Source organism: Amblyomma americanum, chromosome 5 (assembly GCF_052857255.1).
Source record: "Amblyomma americanum isolate KBUSLIRL-KWMA chromosome 5, ASM5285725v1, whole genome shotgun sequence".
In the NCBI taxonomy this organism is placed as follows: domain Eukaryota; kingdom Metazoa; phylum Arthropoda; class Arachnida; order Ixodida; family Ixodidae; genus Amblyomma; species Amblyomma americanum.
This window is the reverse complement of record NC_135501.1, coordinates 165967603-165993595: the sequence shown is the minus strand read 5'-3', so window position 1 is coordinate 165993595 and position 25993 is coordinate 165967603. Positions and strand designations below refer to the sequence as shown.

Here is a 25993-nt window from a genome sequence, read left to right as displayed (position 1 = left end):
TTATGACACAAACGACTTTTACCATTTGGTACAAGCACTACACTTGCTTCACAGAAAAATTTATATTTCTGTCATATTCCACATTTATCGACCACCACTGGCTTCGTTGTCCTCTACAGCAGCAGTGTTTGGCGCTGACGAAGGACTGCAAGTTAGGCGTGTGGGTACAAATTCATAATTTGAAAAAAAAAAAAAAGACTGCAAGCAGCATAAACACAGAAGAAAGAACACACGGGATAAGTGCTGAACAAGAAAGGAAGAGTGCACGGGACAAGCGCTGTAGCTGTCGTATTTGATAACAATGCTGCTGCCATGCATGAGTGCGTGATGGTTGTGTTTCTGTTTTGGGAGAATTACAATGAGTGTCTTAAGGCCTGAGGCGTATTGATGTGGACCCGAGCATTCTGCTGTGCAGTGCATTTGCAGGCAGCATCCTGAGAGCATTGCTCCTCTGTTCGACCTGTCACACATTTTTGACCCTGGCCACGCACATATGTGCAACGTTCAGAGCACGCCACTCTGCCTTGGCTGCATCCATGGCACTCCCACAATGCAACTGATGTGCCACATCACTGCCAGCAGCTTCATCGTAAATGTGGCAGCAGCTGCATGCAGGATGCTATGGCATGCAGTCATCCCTTGCCTCGTGCTAACTCTGTCATCATCAGATAACGCAAAGGTGAGGGGTGACTGCATGGGGTGATCAAGTGACCATGTGGCCATTTCATGGTAGTGATCACACAGCCACACAGTAATAGTTTTTGTCACGGCCATCCAGTAGACACTGGGTGGTCATGCTGGTGCATAGTAGCTGTCATCTTGGTGACCATCCCGAGTCCAGTGGATGATCATGACGACGACGACTAGGTACTATGCAGAGGCCGCGAACCTTGGATTTAAGAGCCAGCACTGTCAAAAACTAACTGAAAGCCTTATAGTGAAAATAAACCGTTTAAATGACGCGACAAGGTTGTGTTTTTGTAGCGATAGCTACATTACGGTAGCATTTTGAGCCGCCACGCTGTCACGTGGTGCAGAGCAGCTCCCGGCGGCGTGGCGCCATTACGTGGCTGATCACGTGGTTGGTCACGTGACCAAGTTCCACTCAGCCAGCTGTAGCTATTGCGTCACTTTAGGTTTAACCAGAGCTAAACCACCGCCAATCGTTTGGCAACGATATGACACCAGCGTTTCAAGCGGCTCTGAGCTTCTTGAGCCACCTGTAGGGGCCATACAATTGTTTCATCTCCTGTTCAGTCAATGCTGTGGTACCAGTTTTTACTATGGAAAATGGTTTTTGAGCTGGCGACAAAAGCAACTGCTCTACGTTCCTGTGCTAACATAATGGCAGAGCACCCCGTCAAGGCCAATAAATACAAATTAATCATGGACATCGAAAGCATTTCTTCAAATTTAGTGTATTCTTTAGAGATAGTTGGCAACTAATGTCACACATTTAAGCGTCAATTCATAATTTGTATGACTTTTTCATTACTTAGTTAAGCTATGTTCATAAAAAGAATGTCTCCATGCCATTAGATGTAGAAAAACTAAACCTATAATCTATGCTAAGCTAGTTTGGGCTGAGCTAATAATCATTTGGCCAGTACCATAGCTACAGGTCTGACTACTAATCTTGCCACTGCCTGCACCTATTTGGACACATCATCATCCTGTTTTCAGCACAATAGTGATGGGATGGAAGACAGCTTTGTGAACGAGGCAGTCTCGTCATGCCAGGGAAGAGCCGCCTTTCATCTGTGTTTACATGGGCTAGCTGTTAAAGGGACACTAAAGGAGAATACTAAGTCAGGCTAGACAGATATGTTAGAGTCAAGTGACAGCAGATATGCCATTTTAGCACAAACAAAGCTTTTGTAAGCTAGAAAATTACGTAAAAGCGAAAGACATATAAAGCCGCTCTGTGCGAATTCATACAACTGCGGTTTGTGACGTATTTACCTGAATTCTTAAGGAACGCTATTTCACTGTCAATGGGCAATTACTGTCTAAATACGAGGAAAGCAGCATGGTGAGCACAGCAAAAAATGCGAAGAGTGTCATAATTAAAACAGCACAAAATAGACAACAGATAGAAAGGCTAGACGGAAAAATGGGTGCCGAATCTTTCATCCTGCATTCTTCGCTGTCAGGCTGTGTGTGTGTGGCCGTTGTATGCAGCGAGTTCAACACTGCAAGCTCTCAATGGCATTTATGCTTTGCTGTGCTAGCAAGGCAGCCGGTGAAGCAGATTCATTCTCACTTCAGCCGTCGAATCAGTTACTTTGTGCACGCTCTGAGTAGTCTGAGATTGCAAAGTGTGCGCGCTTTTTTTTTTCTTTTTAGAATGCGCTCATTTAGACATGCGGATGCATGCGCGCCGTCAAATTGTGGAACATGATGCAACAGCATGGACTTCCATGTTTTCTGCACAGTGGAAAGGCACGTATGTTTTGAGAAATGCTGAAAAATATCTGAGACGTACTACATACACGCGCCATCACCTCTCATTCAGCTCATTACAGAAAAAAAGTTTCCCAGCAAGGGCACGGAGGAAGACCATTTAGGAGGTGAAACTCCCGTCAGCGCGAGCGAGCGCGGGCGACAAGATAAGGTCACAATTGTATGCGCCGATGGGGCTGTATGCAGTGGTGGCACCATGCGGCACGTCGTAGAAACTGCAGCGAAAAAAAAAAAAATGCAGCGACCGGGCAGGTGGCTTTGGCGCACTCTCCGGCGGCGCGCGCTCAAAGCAGACGACAAACAGACGAAACGGGTGTTTGCTTCAGTGACGTTGTATTTGTATATTATTACCTGTGCGCCTTTTCTTACGGTAAAAGAGCACAATGCGTGTGCAGTACGCTCAAAAGGCAGAAGAAGTGGTGGGCGATATAAAGCGCTTTACACCCTTTCCGTTGCAATCTCTTATTCTACCGACCAAGTTGTAGCCGCTTGTTGCCTTCTCGGCTGCCGTGCAGTCATATACGCTGCGCCATATGACACCCGCGTTCTCTTCCAGCAGATGAAATTTAGCTTGGTCACATACTCAGCGAACGTGAAGGCATGTTTGCCTTCGACGAATGCCAGCAGCGCTTATACCCATCCAATCAAAGTCATCGCGTGGGTGTCAAACAAAAGCCCTGCGTACAACCAGGAGCTACAGATCATCTTATAGCGGTCATGGAAAAGAATGCGTTTTATTTTTTACTGTGCTCAAATGGTTGAAGCGCAGCACCAGTTGCTCTTCAGGCTACCAGCAGTAAAGAAGCGTGCGAGAGTGCCCTCAATAGAAGTCAGGCGCGTGTGGCCGAACGGGAGCAACACGCTCGACCGGTTGCCTTGGCAACCGAAACGGCGGTAATTTCTTTCCAAGCCGCCAGCATGATAGTGGCTCCGCAGGGTTGTGACCTTCTCTGGTCACCGCAAACAGCGGAGCTTCCACTCCTAAAGGTTTCTTGCTCCGTGAGCAAGGGTTATCATGAACGAAGTGCTGGTACATAAAGCCGGATTTTAGCATCTTTCATTTGAGTGCTCGTTCGTTACAGTGAAGCTGTAGCTTAGAAGTGTGATTTGCAGCTGAACTGGTATTAACAGTACACATGCTTCCACAAGAAAAACATCCCACCAGCTGGGAGAAAATGTTCAACCAGTTGCTGTGTGTTTGTCAAGCGTAAGCCTGCATTCCCTGCTGACAGCTATAGCCGCTGGGCAGCAGACTACAGTTGCGTGGAACGTACCTCGACCTATGCACCTAGAACCTATGCACGTAGAAAACACAACAAGGACAGCAGATCCAATCAATCACAAGAGTTTTGGGTGATCATGCTTACTGCATAGTTGGTCAACAAACATACGATAACTGACAGGACAATGCACCATTTGATAAGCAATGCACATGAAATTTTTCACTGATATGTGGTGTTGAATAAATTACGTAAGAGCATGTCTGCTGCTCACATACTTTTGAGGATCCCTCGAAGCTTATGGGTACACTTCACGACAGCACACAATGCATTGAAGGCCCTATTCTTGTGTCGTCGTAGCTGATGCATACATGTGTGAGAGCAGTTTGTTCTGCAGTCTGTGGCTGCCCTCGATAACTTCACATAGTTCCTTTTGCACCCATGGGGCCTATTTTTACTGTATGCACGTGCTGCAATGAGACGTAGCTGTGCGCAATCCAGCAGAGAGAGCATCTGCCTCTCGGCAGGGGGTGGTTGGAATGAGGGGAACCGTGGCGGCACCTTGCTGCCGTGGCAGCTCACTCGTTGGACAGGCTAGTTCCAGTGTTCCAATTTTTGTGCCACATTTCCGGTCTTTAGAAGTGGCGCGTCTGATTGGACAGAGAGTTCCATTGCAAATGCATCTTAGAAATGACGTGACAGTGCTAATTTTTTACAGGCAGTTTGAATGTGGAAGGGTTTCGGGACTTTCATTTCCTATTTTCTCAGCACTGCAGCTCTATACGTGCAGAAAGAAACGTTGCTAGTGTTGCCGAGGGATAATCTATCCATCTTGCTTAGTCTGACATTTCTTTTTATTGCTCCTTTAAGGGGGGAAGCTGGTCTTAGAAAAAAAATTTTTATTAATGAAGTCACAATTATGAAACCTTCAGGGAACATGTATTTTTGCATGCTGATTCCAAATATGGAATTTAATTTAATGTACAACAAGTCCTTGTGGACTTGATGTAACATGTTATGTAACATTTTGTGGAGAGCTTTAGCGAAATTTCGCTGCAGGGAACTTGCTAGAATGTATGCCGTCCGCTTGTCTTGACTGCAAGCTATGCAATAAGGGTAAAATTATTATCCTGCCTATCACAGAAGTTCAGTTACAGGGTTTTGAACTTCGTACTTCACAAACAGAAAGAAAAATTTGTCTTCCTGTTTCTGAAGTGACAACTTCAAAATTCTGTAACTCAACTTCTATGACAGGCAGGATGATAATTTTAGCTTTATTGCATAGCTTAATGTCAAGAGAAACCAATGGCATGCATTCTAGCAAGTTCCCTGCAGCAGGATTTCATGAAAGCTCTCCACAAAAGGTTATATAACATATTGCATAAGTGCTCAGGAAATTGTTGCACATGAAATTAAATTCAATATTTGGAATCAGCACGCAAAAATACATGTTCCCTGAAGATTTCATAATTGTGACTTCATTAATAAAAAAATTTTTCTAAGACCCTCTTCCCCCTTAAGATGTTTTCATATATTTACAAAATATTGTTCGTGTGAACAAAAAAATGAGTCAGTTTATAGTGGCCATTTGTTTTGTCCATCATAACAGTAGTGCAATTAAATATAAGAAGTGTCCTGTATGGTGTTCATGGCGCACCTTTCATCAACGTGTGTGAAGCACATGCTGGGGTTGTGCCGGCTGAGGAAGGTGTGAGAGCCCAGGGGCACCTCGATGTTGGATGGGTGCGGGATGGGCTGAGCGACGCACACCAGAAAGTGGCGCCTTTCCCGGATGACCAGGCTGGCGGGCATGCCGGGCACGGCACAGGGGCTGGCGTCCTCCTCCTGCTTGGGCACCACAGAGGGTGGCGTCGCCGGTGACGACTGCTCTTCCTCGGGACAATGCTTGGGGGCCACCTCGCGCACCACGCGTGTGCCAACGCACTGCATCATCTGTGGGGCACAAGCGAGGCACAATGTCAGATGAATGGTAAGGGGCATGCTTCAAAGTACAGGGCGATTTATAGCTTGCTTCTTGCCGACATGAATGTCAAACCTCTGCACACCCCAATTTTGCACGTTTCCACGCCGCGGAAGACTGACTACGCCCACTGCAGGGCAAAGGCCTCTCCTATATCTCTCCAATTAACCCTATCCCTTGCCAGCTCCGGCCACCATATCCCCACAAACTTCTTGATCTCATCATCCACCCACCTAACTTTCTGCCGGCCCCTGCTACGCTTGCCTTCTCTTGGAATCCACTCCATTACCCTTAAGGACCAGCCCTGCCCAAGCCCATTTCTTCGTCTTGATTTCGAATAGGATGTCATTAACAACTGTGGGGTTTAACATCCCGAAACTGCACATTCGCTAAGTGACACCAAGGGTTCTTTTCAATGCACTGCACAGCACATGGGCGCCTTTTGTACCGCGTCGAAATGTGGCTTGCAACCTTGGGTTCAGCAGCCGAGCGCCCTAACTACTGAGCCACTGCAGCCAGGATCTTTTTCAAGGAAGACAGAGGATGAAGAACGAAATCAAATGTGAGAAGGTTAGCCAGAAGAAGGTACCCAGTTTGTGCTAAGGAGCTGCTCGGCCAAAGCTGCCCTTGCACTATAAAAACTCATCATCATTTGTTCGCTTGCATTTTTTTCTTTTTTTGAGGAGGGGAAGTGTTTGGGCCTGCCACCAGCACGACACCATTTGATTACAGTGTTCTTCACAGCTTAAGCTATAGATACACACCAAGAAAAACCACGCAAAGTAATGAGCCAACGTTACTTCGTCCGCTATCAATGTCGAGTTTGATTTTAAGTACGCTGCTTTTCTTTCCTTTGATATCAGATGTTTTTCCAGGCCCTATGTGATTATGAAAATAGCACCTGCTTAGTTTTGGCTCGAGAGTGTGAAACCAGACTCAATGAAATGAGAAGAGAATCCCTGATCATAATGAAGCGAGGGAGCACTCATGCAACCAGGTTTTCTTGCGGAATAAAAAGACGTGAAATGCTGGGGATCAGCTGATCCTGTTTATTGTCAAATGTCATGCTGAAGCCACTCGCCTAGAATAAACCTGGAAGTGCTGGGACACGTGTGCACCGGTCTCCACCTCAAGTACAAAAGAGCACGGACTAAACTGACCATCCTGCTCTGCGACGCACCTTGTGCTGACTGCCAAAGAAAGCTGCCATCAGTACACAATGCAGTCTTCTCAATGCTGCCACGTGGCAAATGGTGGTATGACTGGCAGAAAACTCATCTGGCCCTGAAGTTATGCACAGTTCCATTTTCCACTCATGCTGCAAGTGACAGAAACACTGCAGCACGCTTTAACCAGTTTGGGTGCCACAAGGAGTTCCCAACAAACTCCGATTGAGGAAAACTCGGACAGAAAGAATGCTAACCTTAAGTTGTGCACTAGTACTTCAGCTAGGAAAGTTACTTTTGGTCTTGCCGATGTCTGCAGTAACAAGGAAAGCTGAATGTTACATATCTACACGAAAGAAGGCAGGGGCTACGACAACTACAGTTCACTGCCAAGTGCTGCATGCAAAGACTATATGCGGCATTTGGAAGTGACTGTTGTAGCTTTCACCTCAAGCACGATCCGGTTTTGTACTGCTGCATCGACCTTTCGTTCTGAACTTAAGGTCTTTTTACAAAGCTGTAATTTCTGCGCCTGGCCAATGCGATCAACAGATTGAAGTCACATTCCTGAATACACGTACCAAACAAGGTGAGACTTCTAGTTACATTCCAAGGACAGTGGATGAAAAGTTTGATTAGCAGGAATATCTTTCTTCTTCTGAATATGGTCAGCGGGGACCTTTATAGTGTGTGCCTTGCGTGCTAGGGTAATGCAGGGGCTAGTTAGTTCATGACTGGGATGCGAGAGCAGTACAGATAACGATGACAGAGCGCACAACAACATGCAGCAGCATGGGTTGTATTCATCATACTTTTCTTCTGCGCTGCTTTTGCAACACAGGCTCGTGCAGCTTTGGCATGTCAGTCAGAGGAAGCAGAGATTCAATTCCACCGTTGATCACACTGTACAGCTTTAAAATCAATGTTATGTTCATTTCTCTAGAAGTGCCAAGGCCCACTCCGTCAGAGGGCACGTACTGGTAGACACACCAATCTGGCATGAACAGTGCTTTGAATTCATCAGATATTCAGCACTGGCTTTTTTTCTCTTTGTTCAGGAAGTGATGAAACTGATCGCTATGCTTTTAAGCATCAATCTTCATTTTCAATGCCTTTAGCTCAAAGCATATCACCTTCTGTGACACCTTCTGTGAATGGGTCTGAAACTTTAAGAAGGAAAACGACTTGAGCTTCAAAACGATGTGTGATGAAGTTGTGATGAAAGTACCGCTGTTGACGAGCCAGTTGTCGAAAGTTATCACTTTGGTAGGTCACAGTCACTGCTCCACCAGTTCATGCCCGAAGACGCATTTAACTGTGACGAAATCTGGCTATTTTAGAAGTTGCTATCTGAAAAAAACACTCTCATTTGCTGGGGACTTTTGCCACGGTGGCAAGCATAGCAAGGAACGGCTTACTGTCCTCATTGGCAGCAACATGCTGGGTACCGAAAGGCTTGTTATCAGAAAATCAAAGAATCTGAGATGCTTTAAGGGAGCGCGTGTTCCAGTGCTCTACGAAGCCAACAAGAAGGTGTGGACAACACAAAAGGTTTTCACAGAATCCACTTGGAAGCTGGACAGGAAGTTTGAGCACCAAGGACAGAAAACTCTAATGCTAGTCGACAACTGAACTGCACATGACCAAGTCAAGGGCCTCAAAGCTATGCAACTGAAATTTTTGCCGCCAAACATGACGTCACTCCTACAGCCGATGGACCAAGGGATTGTCCGGTCTCTCAAGTACCTCTATTGGTCATCCATGCTTAGTCGCATGGTGCTATGCATGGACAGTGGCAAGAGCTACAATGTTGGCTTGATATCTGCACTCAGCATGCTTTCAGACACATGGAAGGCGGTGGCCAAGAACACAATCTGAATTGCTTCTGCCATGCGGGTTTCAATATCCGATATGAAATGCCGTCATCATCCGAAGATAGCAAAACTAGAAGCCTCATAAGCCCCACTCATCCGCTGACCTCATCAAGCATTTGCTCGCTGCAGGCGCCGTTCCCATGGAAGTGATGCTGCAACAGTTTGCCAACGCTGACAATGAGCCTGAGCTCTGTGCTGAACTTACCAGCAACGAAATAGTTTGCCAGGTGCTGGAAGAAGATGACTTGGCCTCCGACAGTGAGGAGCCAGTGACTGCGCTACCAACAAACTCTGAACTAACCCCAGCCCTCATGGTGCTATCTGCTGTTTACAGCGAGAACCTCACTCTCGCCAACATGCAAGCTGACCTGTTGGTGTGGCAACGCAACACCCTGCAGAGACCGATGAGTGTTTCAAGCCGCTCAGTAATTGAAGCGACTTTTTTTGTGTGTGAATTCGTTCTTCAACATGCTATACCGGCCCCTTGATGGTCCGAAAAATCGCTCAGCGACTGTAGTACAAAGAAAAAAAGTGTGCTTTTAACTTATAGCTAAGGAGTAATCATTAGCTGGATGTTGACAATGTGTTCCATTTCGCAATGGAGCTGCCTTTATATGCATGAATGACAATGAAGAAGTGCTGAGAAGGTTCCCCACTCCATGCCATACAGATAAGCTATGGTGCTCAGTCACAGAAAAGCTCCAGCGCATGCCGAATCTGCAGTCACCTTGTATGAAGAGGCTGACTTGACACTGTTGCCACGGCTCTTGCTGCCCAACGTGCAACGGAGGCGCATGAGGAAGTGACACGGCTGTGGCAGGGACGGGTCGGGCGGTTCCTCGGGGCCAGGTTGCAGGGCGGCCTTCAGCTCGTCGTGGTCACAAGGATGGCAGTACTCGTACACGCTCTGGCCCATCAAATCCACCTGGCAGGTCGGAAGGGGACGCCTCAAGTTGAGAAACAATAACAGTTTCGACAGGGACTTCCTGTCAAGATTAGCTGGCATTTGGAATAGTCAACAGCTGGTAAAGAAAGAAGTGCAATGCGAAAGAGCAGACAAAGGACAGAAAAAATGTTCACAGGACATGTGCAGCCTCACTTGTCGAACAACGCTCGAGGATGACTTTAAAAAAACTTGAAAGTGGAGCTTCCTGTCAAGTAAGTGCACCCTACAAGAACTTGTCATTGGGCTGGGTAGCATTTAGATTTGTTGGCTTGTGAACTACAACACATATACACACAAAAGAAAAGAAGCAGCTAAAAGGATAGATTTTTAGAGGATACATATGACCTTTGTCAAAAGTTCAGAGCCCAAGGGGTTTGCACCTGAGCCGTACCGTGCGGCTCAGCACACATCACCATTATTCCAAACCTCTTTAAGGTGCACAGCTCTCATCCTCACCTCTCCGAAAATTAGGATTTTCTTGAATGCTACAAAGGCTCCACTACACACGGTTAAGAAGATGACCCCCTTGGGATCTGTACTTTTGGCAAAAGTGTGCACACGTGTGTGTGTGTTGCAGTTCACAAGCCAAGAAGTGACATGCCACATTATGCCTGAACGCCCCCTTCTTTACATACTCAAGTCTGTTCATCCCACCTGCAATTGAAACCTCACTACATTGATTTCAAGAATGCATGGTAATTTTCTCTTTGACTTTATGTGTTTCACATGCACCATAAATTGGGTTCTTTTTTTTTCTGCACACATTTCACTATATAACCAGCCAAGGCTGAATTTGGAAGTCATCGAGTTTATGACAGTTAACAAAGAATCACGACAAGGAAAGAGCAAGGCCCTATTCATAGTCATAAGCAGGCACGAGAACTGTCAGCAAAAAGCATGTACATATGGCACCATGCTTAAGCATTAAGCAATGACACAATCATGTTTTATGACAAAAAAAAGCTGCACCCTAGTCAAAAAAAGAACTGAAGTAACAAAAATACAAATGAAACCAGCTGCAAGCAACTTGGAACTACAGTGAAACCCATTAGTAATGAACTCAGGTTCTCTTAAAACTGTTCATTGGATTTACGATTCCATACAGCCACAACAAAGCATAACAACCTTTTGCTAACTATTCATTGGACATGAGTTTGTTGTCGCCTTGAGCATTATAACTCATTTGCAACACACGCATGGTGTGGCTGGAGCTCACTTTTCAAATAGGAGCAAGCCTAGTAGTGTGGAAATGTTAATAATGAGCTACCAACCAAATAAAGTTCAGCTTGCTACAGTGTCTTTATATACAGTGCCATGTGTCACGTCATGTTCCACTGCTCTAAGTACAAACAGCAGCACAGACACAGGTGGTATGTTACACCCCATTATAAGCACCACTGCACATGCTTAGAGCTGAAATACACCGACTGTCTATTTAGATACAATTAATGCGGTTTACATTGATAGGTAACTCCTACAGAGTAGCAAAGCCTTCATTGCAAGGTATACTTTGCTGTCCCCAAATTTGTCATAAGCGGCTTGCATTGTGTTGCTTGCAACTGGTTTCTGTCGTGTTTACGAAACTTTCACCTGTGACAATACTACGCTTACAGTATGTGCAAGCACACACTTCATGTTTCACACTAGTATGCACTGAAGAACAAAAATGCACATTACAAAAAAAAATACCGAAATAAGGCTCCCAAATGTGCCACATGCATGCCCAGGCCATACCTTCGCAGAATCTTTTGGGTCGCCAAAAAGCATGTTTGCAATACATTCTGCAATAGAAATGTTATTGGGTAGATCACAGGTGTGGTATCAAAAGTTCCTTTTGGAGGGCTTCTACTACAACATCGCATTGCACAATGACCACATAGAAAAACTGTTAATACCGCCAATAACAGTAATAACAAAGCTCAGCATTTTGCTAAACAAACAAGACAATGTTGCACTTTCACATATAAGTTCTTATTGCACATGTATGGCTGTGTTCAAAGCTGTGTTTAAAGAACGATGAACTTTGATGGTACTACTAGGTGCCTTTTCATTTCTGCACTTTTTCATACAGTCTTTTCTGTACAGAACAGCCAAAATAATCATACAAGGTGCACAGTGTGGCATTGTCACTGTCAAGGATACTACTGAGCGTTGCATTGCTCAGAGGAAACTGAAGAAAAATTAGCTTGGCCAAACCACTGGCCTGTTTTCAATCAAATTATGCACAGAGGCGACATTTGACAGGAAGTTTGTCTTAAAGGTGAGATGCGAAATTAAGAGTTAACCCCAACCTTTCAGTGGTGAGATATGGCCCTGCTGGTACAGCTGTTGGGAAACCACCTTTTTGGTCCAGCATCACCACATACGATGTGGACTTTTGATTTCATTCTCATTGATTCAGGTCTGACCAAAACATGCTATAAAACAAAGCTTACTGCCAAATTCCACCTTTGTGGCTTAAGTGGGTTAAAGATTTCCAGGTGGTCGAAATTATTCCAGAGCCCTCCACTACAGCTCCTCTTTCTTCTCTTCTTCTGTCACTCTCTCCTTTACCCCTTCCCTTATAGCATGGTTCAGGTGTCCACCAAGATGTGAGACTGATACTACACCATTTCCTTTCCTCAAAGACCTTTTTTTTTTTCTTCAAATTTGAGCCTGAATGAGCTAGCAGTTAAGCCTACAGAATCCTTTTTAATTTTCTCTGAGAAACCAGACACCCTGTTCTAAGCAACTTTCTCTTAGCAATATTCTTCAAAGAAATACTACTATGACAAATTCTGGAATTCTAACCAAATCCTAGCCAAGCTACTAATACGTCAGACTGGCATAATTTACGGTAATTTTCTTCAGAGAGACATGGAGGAAGAAAATATATCCCATTGCAATTTTCAGCATCCAGTACAGGGCTGAAGCTCTTTTACATTATTAGGAAACTGTCATACCTGGCCCACAAAATGCCTCATGCTATATTCTACTCAGGAATACAAACAAAGCAATACAAAAGTCAACTATGCATATGTGTTGCAGGTCGCAGGTTATTATTGCGGAAAATCTTGCAAAAATAAAAATTTTGTGCCCTCAAGACCTTATTTTAGATATTTTTATTAAACCTCATTGTAGTATTCTAGCCCAGGTGACTACTCAGAATTAACAAAGCCATGTTTAAGAAAAGTTGGAAATTGTGGGGTTTAACATTCTGAAGCAGCATTTGGGCTATGGCGTACACCGTAATGGAGGGCTATGGATTAATTTAGCCCACCAGAGGGGGTATAGCAGCTATAAATTCCCAATACAGGATAAAATGAATGAACAGGCCGAGACAGAATTCTTTAGTTTGAATGCTCTAATTCTAGCACAGAGACTATAAGCAACTGCAGGTAAATTGTTGTTACTCCATAGTATAATGCCCATAATGTATTTATTCTCTTCCAATCACTAATCTGTTTTGGAGCATAGGAACGTTTGTTCACTGCGTATAGCACTTCAAATGATTAGATTTCAGTTGCCGGGTCTGGACGCCCACTCTCAGTATTGCATTTAAGCACAAGATTGCTTTGATCCTGAAGCAAAAACAAAACCTACGGAGAGGCATGACGGTCGCACGCTGATAGCAAGTGTTGACAGTCTGGCCAGTTCTGTAACATACATAACGGTCTAGGGCTTATCTATTGAGGCCATTGGTCTCCCATGCACCAGGCCATATCTGGGAAAAGGCCCTTGCCTTTCCAGGAAACGCACGGCAGACTCGTATTCTCGGAAGCGGAACTCCTTAAGCAAACATGTCTGACAGCAAATGACACATCAACACAAAGACTGCTGATAGCTGCCACCATCTCTTCCCTGCCCTGCTGGAAATAACAGTGCGTGTAGAAAAAACGGGGCGAGGAGGGTGTCATAAATAAAGCGCCAACGGTATGACAAGTGCGACTGTTGCGCAAATGCGATACAACTCATTGAGACCGAAGTAGTCCATCAGATCGGCAACACTATCCAAGGGGCACACACTTCCTCTTCTGCCTGACAATTGTAGTTGCACAACCACTCGTCATAAGTGCTGAGAAAATTTCAAGTGCACACTCTCTCTACACAGTATCTGGATGCATCAATGAAAAAGCAAGAAATAAGAAAGGAGGCCCCTCAAGCAAAGCTAAAAACCTCGCACCATCTGTGCACTTGCAGCAAGTAAATTTGCACGCTACGATGATATGAACATGTCTCCGGAACTATCCCATTTTTTGCAAGGGAACACTTGGAATCGCTTAAACCTTCAGTTCGTGCACAAACTAGACAGTGTGCCTAATAAGCATGTAAACTGAATGTGTGGCACCACCTGAGCCTGTCTTCTGCATCAAGATACAAGTACAAGAGGATGTAAAACAGATTTTTCAAGCTGAAAAGGCTGCACTACTAAGGCCACAGAAAATCGTTGAATTGTTCAGTTCATTACTGAACAAAGCGCACCAATTAGCCCAACAACAAGTTCCTGTGAAATTTAAAATCGTGGTAGAGCCTTGATAGCCGACAATACAGTTTCAACACGCATTTTCCATGAGAATCAGTTTTGATTATTCATAGCATACTCCACGCTCATTTCTGTACCCAACTGCAAGCACTGAAGTGGAAAAGGCAATGGCCACATTACAGCTGCGTTAGGCCTACCTGGTTGAGACCGAGGTGACGTCCGACATTGCCCGAGAGGAAGACAATCTCTCCCTCAGCTGACAAGACCAGCAGGACAGCATCCAGGGCCTCCAAAACCGATGAGTCGTAGGGGCTGCAGTCTGCTGATTTGGCCACTTCTGCGAGACAACAAAGACACAACACTATGTAAAATAATCATCCAACTACATGAATAGCAGCTGCAAGCTTCTTAAACTTGCTCAGTCCAAAATAAACGATAAAGAATGACAGTGCAAACGGGGAATAAACGAGTGCACATGCAGGCCCCTGCCAACAGTGCACATGCCAACAGGCATGCAATGTGTCCAGACTGCACACAGCATGTGTCTGATCCGCAGCGCAAATACAAGCTAAGAAGTGAATTTAGCACTAAAATGGGACACACGATCCTCTTACTGTTTTTTTTGTGTGCGTTTGCAACTTCTCCTTTTATGCCTAGTCTGCAATAAAACTTCAGTTGTTAGTAGCGCCCGTGCTGTCTGTTCTTCCTTCCTGCGTCCCGTTTTTTGCGCTAAGTTCAATTCAATGAAACACAAACTAGCCAAACACCATGCACTTGCAAGCTAAGAGTGCTTGGCAGTAGCACATTTGTGTGAACTGGCTTGTGAACTACTTACGCTATCGATAGCGAGGGACAGGGACTCCACCGTCTTTCATTGCAACTACCATCACAGCCAAGAGTTGAATTTATGCTCATGAGCCCCACAGCAATGCACCATCACTTAAAGGGTACCCGAAACACATAATCAGTGCATTGTTTTGCCTGTTGGTTACACAGAATGATTTATAGTGATGCTATTAGCATCAGCCGTATGGCGTATACTCTGATTTTTAATATTTTAACTAGCTCGCAAAAACAAATTCATGGCACTGACAATGTCGCCATACAGTTGCGGTTTTAAGCAGTGAATATGACATCACTGGGCGGGAGCTTGATGATTGGACAAACAGTAAATATACTGCAAATCGTGTTAATAAACAGAGATACGTTTCATCAAGCTTTTACGTTTTATATTACATCAACAAAACTAACTTTTTTGCCTTAGATAAAAGCGCTGTAAAGCGGGCCATGGTATGCGGTAAGCAGTAGCGGTAAGAGCTATGCCAAAAGTATCTAGTATCTTGTGCAGGCCCAGGCCGTTACTCTGTCGCAGTATCTCGTGCCTGAGTTCGGATCCATAAGTCAGGGGGCGTCCCTGATCAGTGTTCCCTTCTGCGCCATCGATGTGATGATGAAGCATCCCTGGGTCAGCTAGGCATCCAAATGGCTGTTGTAACCATGAAAATGATGCCACCAGCCTTGGAATTAGAATTGGGTGTTTGAGGAAAGGAAATGGTGCAGTATCTGTCTTACATCTCGGTGGACACCTGAACCACACCATAAGGAAAGGTATAAAGGAGGTAGTGAAAGAAGAAAGAGGTGTGACCACCTGGGGATCTTTAATGTGCACTGGCATCACACAGCACATGGACGCCTTTGCGTTTCACCTCCATAGAAACTACCAGCCTTGGCAAGAACGAGTTACAGCGATTAGGCAACCATGGTGTGGACACTTCCGCACACAGATAGGCTGTTTTGATTGGCCCCACCCAATGTCATCATTGGGAGAGTGAAATCGGAATGGGAAGCCCCGCAAAAATCGAGTTGACGGCAGCATTTTATTTGCTTGTATTTCCAAAATTCTTAATTGAATAACTCCAGTTCCAATGCATCGATTCCTGTCATTCTTTTTGAGTCAGCATCTGTGTGACATAAAGAATCCATCTGAAGTACAGCTAGCATCCATTCAAGCCGTGCTTCGCAGCCCCTTTAAGGAAGGGATTTCAAACTTAAGTTTAAGAGCAAAAAATATAAATGCCTTATACCCCTGTCACTCGGCATTCCACGAAGGCCCTTCCAACAAACGCACCTCTTTTCACCAAAGGAGCGAAAACTTAAAGGAGTAGCGACGCAGCTGCACGGTGCAGCCCAAAGGTGAAACAGTCGTTGAGCACCCGCTGCTGTGCTCGAGGAGGCTGAAGTTAGTGTTTTAAAATTAAAGTGGGAAATTCTGTTCATTCGTTGACCTCAGACAATTTTTTTATTCTTCTGCTTCCTTAAAAGAACTGCAACAGCTACTCTCATCGGCAGCAGCAGCAGGTTTCGTGTACTGCCTTGGCCACCAGGGGCACTTGGTGTTGCTGCAACGCTTTCACAGCCTTGAAATCTGGGCATGAAATACAAACACCCGTACAAAAAGCATAGCCAGACACACCTTTCGTATTTTTAAAAGACGTTTTCAAACATTGTTAGCTACATCTTTTTTTTATTTCTTTTAGTTTTTGACGCTGGATGGCACTGCGATCGCAGGTTCTCGAAGGCCGCCGCGCCTTTGGGCTCCAAAGGTCTCGGACAGGTGCCTTCGCCTCCACAGCCCTTAGCAGCAAAGGGGTGCAACATTTGTGCCGTGTATGCAGCTGCACTCCTTACGCCTTTGGATACAAGGACCTGATTCTCAAAGACCTTTGCGGTGCCCGTGTGACAGGGTTATAAGATAGGTATACATAAATGTCGACAATGCAAGTAAGGGACACTAAAGTAAATTCTGACTATGGCTGCACATTGTAGAATAAGCTATACAATGAACTAGACCATCCATCCAACCATGCTTTAAAGCTCTCATTTTTTTTTTGCAAAACATGGAAACACAGGAAGCAATGCCACTGGTGGTTATATCAACTACTTAAATGACATTTCTTTATTAGCCAATATTTATGCTCTGCCCACCAAAGTTTTTCTTATTCACACTGATTTGCTGATGATGGTGCATCATTTATTGGCCCAACAATAAGAATGGTGAACATAGTGTAAAGAAACACTGCAAGATAAGGTTAATGTCAGATCATTTTTAAAATTTTTAAAATTTATTTTCACTGCCAGCACTCATACATATCTGCTATGCTGCTATTGACTCATTAAAATCTGCAGCACCCACAAGTAAGAATTAATTCAACGTGCAATTCTTCACACTCAGCCCACAAAATGGAAGTAGGTAACAAAGCTACAGCCATGCTTTTGATGTGCTATGCCTTAACTTGACGCTTGCCCTCCCTTAAGTAAAGGTGCAAGCCTACTCATTCCTTGTAAGGCCCCAACCAAAATACGCATGTGAAGGATGGGACCCTCCTCAGACCAATCTTCAAACATGTTTAACCCAATCTAAAACCATGCTGCTAGGTTTATCTTTAGCAATTATACTAGTGTTGCACCACTCAAATCACCTCTTTAACCCTGAAACTAGACCTAAAATTGCCTCACTCTCTCTACCGCACATTTTATCGCACTTCAATTGGTAATGCCATCACATCACCGTTTCACCCTCCACACACGCATACACTGATGTATTTTCACTCAAATTTTTGTTGCAACAGCCAAGGACTGGAATGATTATTTGAACTCATGCACCACTCCAGTGCTGTGGACTTCAAGCCTGCCACTGAACAAATCACCCTTCCCTGAACTGCCCACAGTCCAGGGGAATTTGAAGGATATATACAAAATAATCGTACAAAAAAAAAAAGGACCAAGCATCATTCTAACTAGCTTGGCTTGGGTTCATTCACTTAACCAGCGGCCTGTGATGTTAGCTTTGATGAGGAGCAGAGTGCGGCGCTTTGCTACTACAGAGCAAGAGGTAACATTTTTTTCTATATGCTGTCAAAGAGTCGACTGCCTCCAATCAGAGAGTCACTAATTCAACACACCTGCCTGTTTGGTTTGGTTTATGGTTTATAGGGGTTTAACATCCCAAAGCGGCTCAGGCTATGAGGGACGCCGTAGCGAAGGGCTCCAGAAATTTCGGCCACCTGGGGTTCTTTAACGTGCACTGACATCGCACAGTACGCAGGCCTCTAGAATTTCGCCTCCATCGGAATTCGACCGCCGCGGCCGGGATCGAACCCGCCTCTTTCGGGCCAGCAGCCGAGCGCCATAACCACTCAGCCACCACAGCGGCGACACTTGCCTGTTCAAATGTCTGCAAATTCAGTCTGGATTATATGCAAACATGGGGGAAGGCACGTTTAGGTTCAATAAATTTACAGTCACGAGTGTTCTGCAGCAGAGAAAAAGCATTTGTCTTTCGGAATTGCTGAAGGACAAATAAAGAGCATTTCCTATTGTCTCATCTTCATGGTGTCATTGTTCAGTACTTCAGTCCTCACAAAGTCAAGCATGAGCTAGCCTAATAACATGCTTAATTTACTAGAAAATTTTTAACCGAACAAGCTGTGCAGTACTAAGCTCCAAAGCACTGGACTTCCGGTAGACAAATGTTTTTACAGCACATACTTAAAAATGCAAGCAACGAGTAAACTTGCTTAAATTAGTGCCCTGGCAAAAGGCTAACACTGAAAACAGAGAGGCTAGAAACAGTGTGGAACCTTTAGACTGGTAGGAACTTAACTCTGGGACAACGACTACAGCAGTATATGTCCTCAGCGCACCCTGCGCAAACCTCCTTAACTATTATAAACTGCGAAATTTAGATAAGATAGAAAACTGAAGTACTTGGGCTCAACTTATCCGCTTTATCTTGTGGGCTGGGCAAACAGGCTTAGCCATTGCGTGGTGTGGCAATCGTGCCAAAATCTGGCCGCACGGGCTCCAATCGCCACAAGTGCTGGTCGATTCCGCCAGGCCCTCCAGTTTTGTGCTGTTTACTCAAGACTTTGGGGCAGTGTGAGATAGACAGCCACAATCGCCTCACGCGGGGCGCCTCTCGATAGTCAACACTGAGCGGCGCAATGTCCACCGACTTGTTGACTTGGCGAAGTGTGAAAGACGGCAATTGTGCAACACAAGTGGCTCTATCGGCATCACACCTGCCGGCACGGCAATCAAAAGGCTTGCAATCTCTGAGAGTGCTGCGAGCCATTCATCAACGATCATCCGAACTACGGTTTTCTGTCGCATGAGCACCGCAGCACAACGGAAAGGTCTTCCAGATCCTATTAATTTCGCATTTGTGTCATTTTCTTTGTCTTCTCTGAAGTAAACTAATGGCAGAACTATAGCATACCAGCTTCTACAAAGAAAATTCACTGAGAGAGGAAGCACGGAATACACACTATGTGACTGGGACTGCCATTTGTGAGCTTGCAGTGCTACTTCATGTGTACCCCTGTTAACAGTAATGCACTGATAATGCAATCTCGCATACTTGGATACAGCTGTCTTTCAGAAAACATTACTGCTAAACAGGCCAGAGTACCAATCAAAGCATAAGGGACACAGTCGCCATTGAGCTACAAGGAAGCATCGAGCACCCATTCAGCTTCACACAACAGTGCTTAAAACGCAGTGGTAGCAAATGCCAAGATGTTGATGCAAATACAAAGTTAGAAACATCTTCCAAACTAAACTTTTCTTGTTCACATTAGCTTAAGCAGCACCAAGCATTAAGAGTGCAAAAGTTGCTGGCAATATAAGCTCCAAGACTGCAAGAACTGCAGTACAGAGGAAAACATGCAATTTTTTTTTCCAACTTGCTGCAAGTGCAGTAAATCTGCATAAAAAAAAAAAGCCCACTTATAAGGGTGCCATGCTCACATTACATCATCTACTTTAGGCCTGCTAAATCCACATGGGGTGAAAATTTTCCGCCTTCAACACCAAAGACAGATAACAATAGATAAGCTCAGGCATGTGGATAATCTTTTGACAGCACAATCACTGTCTGGCTTCCAAAGTGCGGCCACTAAAATGCACAGCCATCCCTAATCCCTTGATATGGCACATGGCAAGTAGGAGCTGGTCTTTACAACACTGCCATGGGGAAATATTTACAGCCTCAACACAGGTGTAAGAGAGAAGCACTATACTCTGAGCTGTGAGACCGTAACTCCTTGTAGCATCAGAACTAAACCTATACTTTTCACCATTGCTAGACTTCTAAATGTGCTTTACCACACATTCACAGTGGAAATGTCACCATGTCAGATTTTGAATTTTCCGCTAATCTATGTTCCGATACGGTCCATTAATCTTTAATTCCAAGTATAAAGCTACCATAGCAGAAGGCCCATGAAGTACCCCTGATATCTTAGCTGGGCAGTGCCGCTGTTACAACAGCAAAAAAGAATGATCTGAATGCTGCAGCCAGTTCCAACATACATCTTGAAGAATTTAATCACGAAACAACTCATTCACAGGAAAAGAAAAAGGGCTTAAAGCTACACTTTCTACTGTAAGTAATACCATCCTGGAAGTCTGCTCCTTAGAAGTGCACTGAAGTTCCAGCACATCACGACTGAGGTTTCCGGATTCACTTCAGATGGCAGTACTCATTAAATCTTCTCTGAAATCTCGGTGCACCACGCCGAAATATGGCCACCACGACTACGTATTGAGCCTGCTACCCCACTGTAAGCAGGAGAAAGCCAAAAACACTACGGTACCAAAGACAACCTCAGTAACTTCTCTTTCTCTACCACTCTGGCAACTGTATGGAAGAGGCAAAGCCAGAATTATACAATAAGCATATACACAGTGATAAACACATGCAAGCCTGGCACGATTTTTGCTTCTATTATCATTTACATGAACCTCTTATTCTAACTAGAACGGAATTTCGTGCTGGCAGCAAACTCTAAGAAGCATTAAGCTTTGCATAACCAGACAGTTACTCTCTAATGCAGTATGAGAGGGCGCCAATAATGTCCAGATTCACCTTTCCTCCTGTAACACTGCTGCTTCAACATCGCAAAGTCAGAGCAATTTAAAAAGTATCATACGAAAGGACGCTAGAGACCATTGCATCTAATTTTTATTTTTAGTAAAAATAAATTTTATGGCTTTCTCTGCCAGTGTTTATGCTTGTACGGCAGCAAAAGGCACATTCAGTGCCGAGAAAATTGTATTTAAAATTTATCCCTCCACTAGATTCAAATTTACGAAGTAGAGGCTGACAATGACTCCACGATACAAATCTCAAAGTGAACTCACGAAAAAAACTGTCTTGGTTCACCACAGTTTCATTTGCGACATTGGCCGGTGATGGCAGCACCTGTATTTTGTTTTTTATACTTATCTAGCTTGTGAGAACAGTGACTGTCGCCAGAATGCGGTAAACCACCGTTCCAGGCCAACTTCAATCTGTGCCTGGTGTGCTAGGAGGTGTGCCACACTCACCAGCCATTGGTTCGAGGATCTCACGCAGGCGCAGGTAGCTGATGGCGAGGCGCATGACCGAGGCCTTGTCCAGCTGGCAGGCCACATTCTCGGGAAGCGGCAGCTGCTGTGACAGCTCGGTGAAGATCTCCGACTCTTTGCTGCGCCGACACCTGGCTGCATCTCTAGATTTTTCCTTCCGTTTTTCTGAATTTTTGCTGAAACGAGACAAGAGAAGACGGTAGGTGAGTTTCACTGTCCGTTGCGTTGAGCAAAGTACATGTTTAACAGGCCCGTCAAGTAGTTCAATAACAGCTTTCACACCTTGTAGTGCCCTGCTCGCCAACTGAGCCGTTTCAGGTAAGTAGACTGTGCCTAGTTAAAAAGATAATCGCTGTCACACTGCTGCAAACATCAATATCGCATCCAAAATGTACAACAGTGTTGCACAGCTCACAACTTAAATTAATGCCTAGACTGCAACTACCTGTAGCATATGTCTAGAAGATGAAAATTCAAGAGAGTAAATGTTTCTCTCTAAGCATGCTGAGCAAACTTTAGAGACATGCAGTTAAACAGTTCTGTTTAAAACTCTTTCACTTAGCAGAGTAACAAAATTAAGAACTTTTCTCTCATAATGAACTTAACCAAAATTAAGAAAAAGTATGCACGGTAATTTGTAAGTTTGACAAAAACTATTTCGAAAACAAAAACCAATGCCACTTGGCTACATGAAATTTCTAAGCTCTAGACGCATGAAACAAAAAACTGGTTGCTTGCAGTCATATTAAATTCGCATAAAGGTACTATGTTCCCCATAGTGTCCCTATGCCAGTATTACTCATAGATAGTAATACTAGCTTATTCTCAACTAGCTCTGCTATTAAGTAAGCCAGCCCTCACAATGAGGAAGCCAGACCAACTAGACAGAAGAAAGCTCAAAGTAAACTAACACCAGCATTACCAATCACGGTGGCTGTTGACCAAGCACAGTGCGCTGCTGCTTCCACGCAACATGTCCTGCTGTTCCTCACCAAGTGATCATTAGAACAAGGACCCCTGGAGCCGACTAAGTTTCAACGCGCACACAGCAGTGGCAGATAAGAAGGTTCCACAAAGAAAACCAGAGCGGCAAGGAGCCTTGGAAGAGAGAAAATCTCGCCACGCCAGACATGCCTTCCACAGCATCTGGGGCGTAAAGGATTGAGTTATCAAGAAAGCTCCCAATCTTTTTAACACTGCAGCAAAGTGGAACAAGCCTTTCCTTGTAGCTGCAGTGTATGCAGCAAACGAGGCCACCACCACAGCCGAGAGGTTGGCGAGCCTGATATCTAGCTTTAAGCTGCTGCAATCCGACAGTGACAAATTACCCCTGTGTGATGAAACTGATCAGCACGCGTGTAAAAACACACTGCGTTGTTCTCACGAGTGTGTCCTCATATTTTTTTTTTTTGCTTTCCATAGAAGGCCTCGAAACGTGATGTGACTGCATTTGGAAATGCGCAATTTTATGTCGCACAGATCGCAGATATTTCTCGCTATTCCGTGTTACTCAGATAAGCCCTGACAAATGACACACTTTGCTTGTTTTGATAACTCGCACAATGTTTGAAGAGCAGTGGATCGCAGTTTCATATCTCTCAGTAACACGGCCGACATCCCAGGTTCATTATAGATATCTTCAGTTCTCTTCGTTATGACTACCCCGAAATTCCCAGCTCAATAGAAAACTGTTGCACAAAAGAACGAAATCTAAGGAGATATTTCGAATAGTGAGCCACGAACTGATTCTGCACCAGAGAACCAATACTGAATCAGTGTTGTGACGCTCAGGCATTCTCAAGGCCTTGCGTGACACATAATTACAGGGCTCATGTAACTGGCGAAGAAGCCTTGAAAAAAATATTCATTTTTCCTTACCGGACCACTTCTGGTGTTGGGACACCCTCCCAAGGAAAGAATGACCCTTCACCGATTCAAAAGCCACGTGCTCATCCGAATGCTGCCCGGTGAAAAAAAAAAAAAAAAAGCCGACAAGAGTCACACCACCCCGAAAATTACAAGCACGATTAGGCTGCTCAGTGCCAGCAGCCTGCAAGACCTGGTTGCAGATCTCACCGGCCAGGTTCGTTAGAAGGTGCCCCCCCCCCACAACCCCCCTTCCAAGGCCCGTCAGGAATCCTACACATGCCCACTTCCTCGCGACCAGCTTTTCCCTTCCCTCGTCACATACATAAGACTCTCTGGGCACGTATGCGGTTGCGTCCTTGTTTCTGTCTCCCTTCTTTCATATTTTTTTCTCTTTTTTCTCCAGCTGTGAATTTAATCAGCAATTCAAGAATGAACAGTAGGGAGGGAAACAAAAACATACAAGTGACTCGCTGCTGCCAGCCACAAAAGCTGAGCTGAGATTAGGGTGAGAATGCCAGCTTCTCTTGGCAGTGAGGAAAGCAGAAAGTGGTGGGGGGGGCTGCTGCTGGGAGCTGAGTTGAAAACAGGTTCTGCGGGTTCGCTCCCCCTCTCTCTCTCCGAAAAGACAAGCTGGGAGGCCAATTAAAAGTCGTGCCTCCTTCTTGCCCTCTGCGTGTGACAAGAGAGAAGACTGCAGAGACCTCCTCCTCGTTCTCAGGCCAAGCCCCCTGGCAAATAATCTCACGAAATACGCAGGCAGGCAACCACAGCTGACTCTGTACCCAAAGCACACAGAGCAAATGAAGGCGACAGCAATTGAGCTTTCTGGTGTCTGCAAGCAGGAGGAAAAACTCCAATAATTGCTCAATCCGCTGGCTTCTGCCAGACGGGTCAAATAAATAAGCCCCAGAAAAAAAAAATAAGGCATGAATGAACCTGACTGTTTGTAGTGAGAAATGGCTTTAGAAGAATGAAAGGCTTTACAGGGGATATTTTTCAGCTTCAATGGCTTAACTCTATTCAACTGCAAACTAAGAGGTTGCCTGGAATACTTGATTTCAGAGCCGACCTTAGGGGGCACTGATGTAAGTAAAAAGGCCGCAAAGTTTGTCAAAACTCACATTAATTTTTCTTGCCCTTGAGACAGAAGAAACTATGGATTAAAAATGCTGATTAAATGTATATTTGCAGCTGATCATGGAACCTATTACGAAATTACTGCTAAAACTCAGTGCTTTTTATCGTAAGAAAACAGCAAAAACATCCACATAACATGACTTTCTTAGTTAACTGGTTAATTAATTCTAAGGTGTGCAACTTTCACCACACCCCCTTAGTACAAACAGTTTGTTATCTCTTGGCTTCAATATTCATAATTGATGTGCAAGAAGGTTTATGCTATTACTATTGTTATTAACAATACAGTTTATTCTTTCCAACAGGTAAGACAATGAGCCATAAGAAAATACCTCACACTCTTTTATGATACCAATGCATTTGCACTTAAGGTATGTAGGGTGATTTTTTTGTAGCCTTTAGAGAATTTATTTTAAAAACAATGTTTAAAAACAGTCTTTTACTTGAGCAGCTCTATTACGTACTACTGGGGACAGAAGTTTCCGCGACGCGAGTTCTGGGGAAGACGTTTATTGTAACCTCCACCTCACTACCCAGTCGCCTGATTTTGTATGAAGGCATTAAAGGCCTAAATGCTCCTTCCTCTCTTCACAATATCAGGCGACTGAGTAGTGAGGTGGAGCCGCAACAAAAGTTTTTCCTAGAACTCGCGTCCCCAGTAGTCCATTTATAACATCCATCCTGCAGTACAATCCAACTGCACAGACCACATTGACGAATCCATCAGGGTTTTCAAAATTATTAACTGTGCAGGCAAAAAGAAAAATCAACCTGTCTATATATACCTGATAGCTGCATAGAAGATACCTGATTTCTGCAAATATCTGTATATCATTTCACCATGATGTGCTCCTGTTTGTGATACATACCTGAACACTGCTTCAACCCTCCCTTATGTTTTTTCCTTTATTGGGCCAGTTAATGACATCGAGTCCAGCCCAACTAACCATGGAATAATATATGTTCACACGGTGCCGGCGTCCAAGGCTGGAATATGCAGCACGAATTCAGCAGCGATAAAAGATGCACAGGGACTCGGCGGAAACGTCACCGCAGGGCGGCGCTGGCTCGCCCTTCTAGGAAGGTTAAGTCACTCCTCTTTCGATATCTTTTTTTCTTCCCTCTTCTCCACACCGAGGCGCGTGAGCGTGGTTAGCAATGCTAATCTCACTACCGCAGACATCTCGTTGCCGAGATATGCATCAAAACTCGGCGAACAGATGTGATAAAGAAGCGGGGCGACGACTAAACAGCCGAAGAAAATATGCGTCTCCGCCGAACAGCGTACGGTACCCCGGGAAAACCCGCGCGAAGAATGTTCTCCGACATGGCCCCTCAGGCCGACCGACAAGTCGCGGGACAGCTCACTTGCTTTAGGAAGCCCGAGACCCGGCGGGGCAGCGGAAGTCGGCAAACGAAGAAGCCGAACAAACCAGACAGCCTAATACTCGAAACGGCGATAAGC

At 44.7% G+C, this 25993-nt stretch overlaps 1 protein-coding gene across 1 annotated transcript in view; it reads right to left on the bottom strand.

Annotated features, from left to right (window-relative positions):
- The window catches only part of LOC144132959 (hypoxia-inducible factor 1-alpha-like), a 199867-nt gene that overhangs the window by 74391 nt on the left and 99483 nt on the right, over positions 1-25993 (bottom strand). The window contains exons 2-5 of the mRNA XM_077665722.1: positions 21502-21698; positions 14310-14449; positions 9432-9629; positions 5341-5636 (exon numbers count right to left, since the gene is read on the bottom strand). Coding sequence (XP_077521848.1) covers positions 5341-5636; positions 9432-9629; positions 14310-14449; positions 21502-21698 — 831 coding nt within the window. The remainder of the gene's footprint in view (positions 1-5340; positions 5637-9431; positions 9630-14309; positions 14450-21501; positions 21699-25993) is intronic.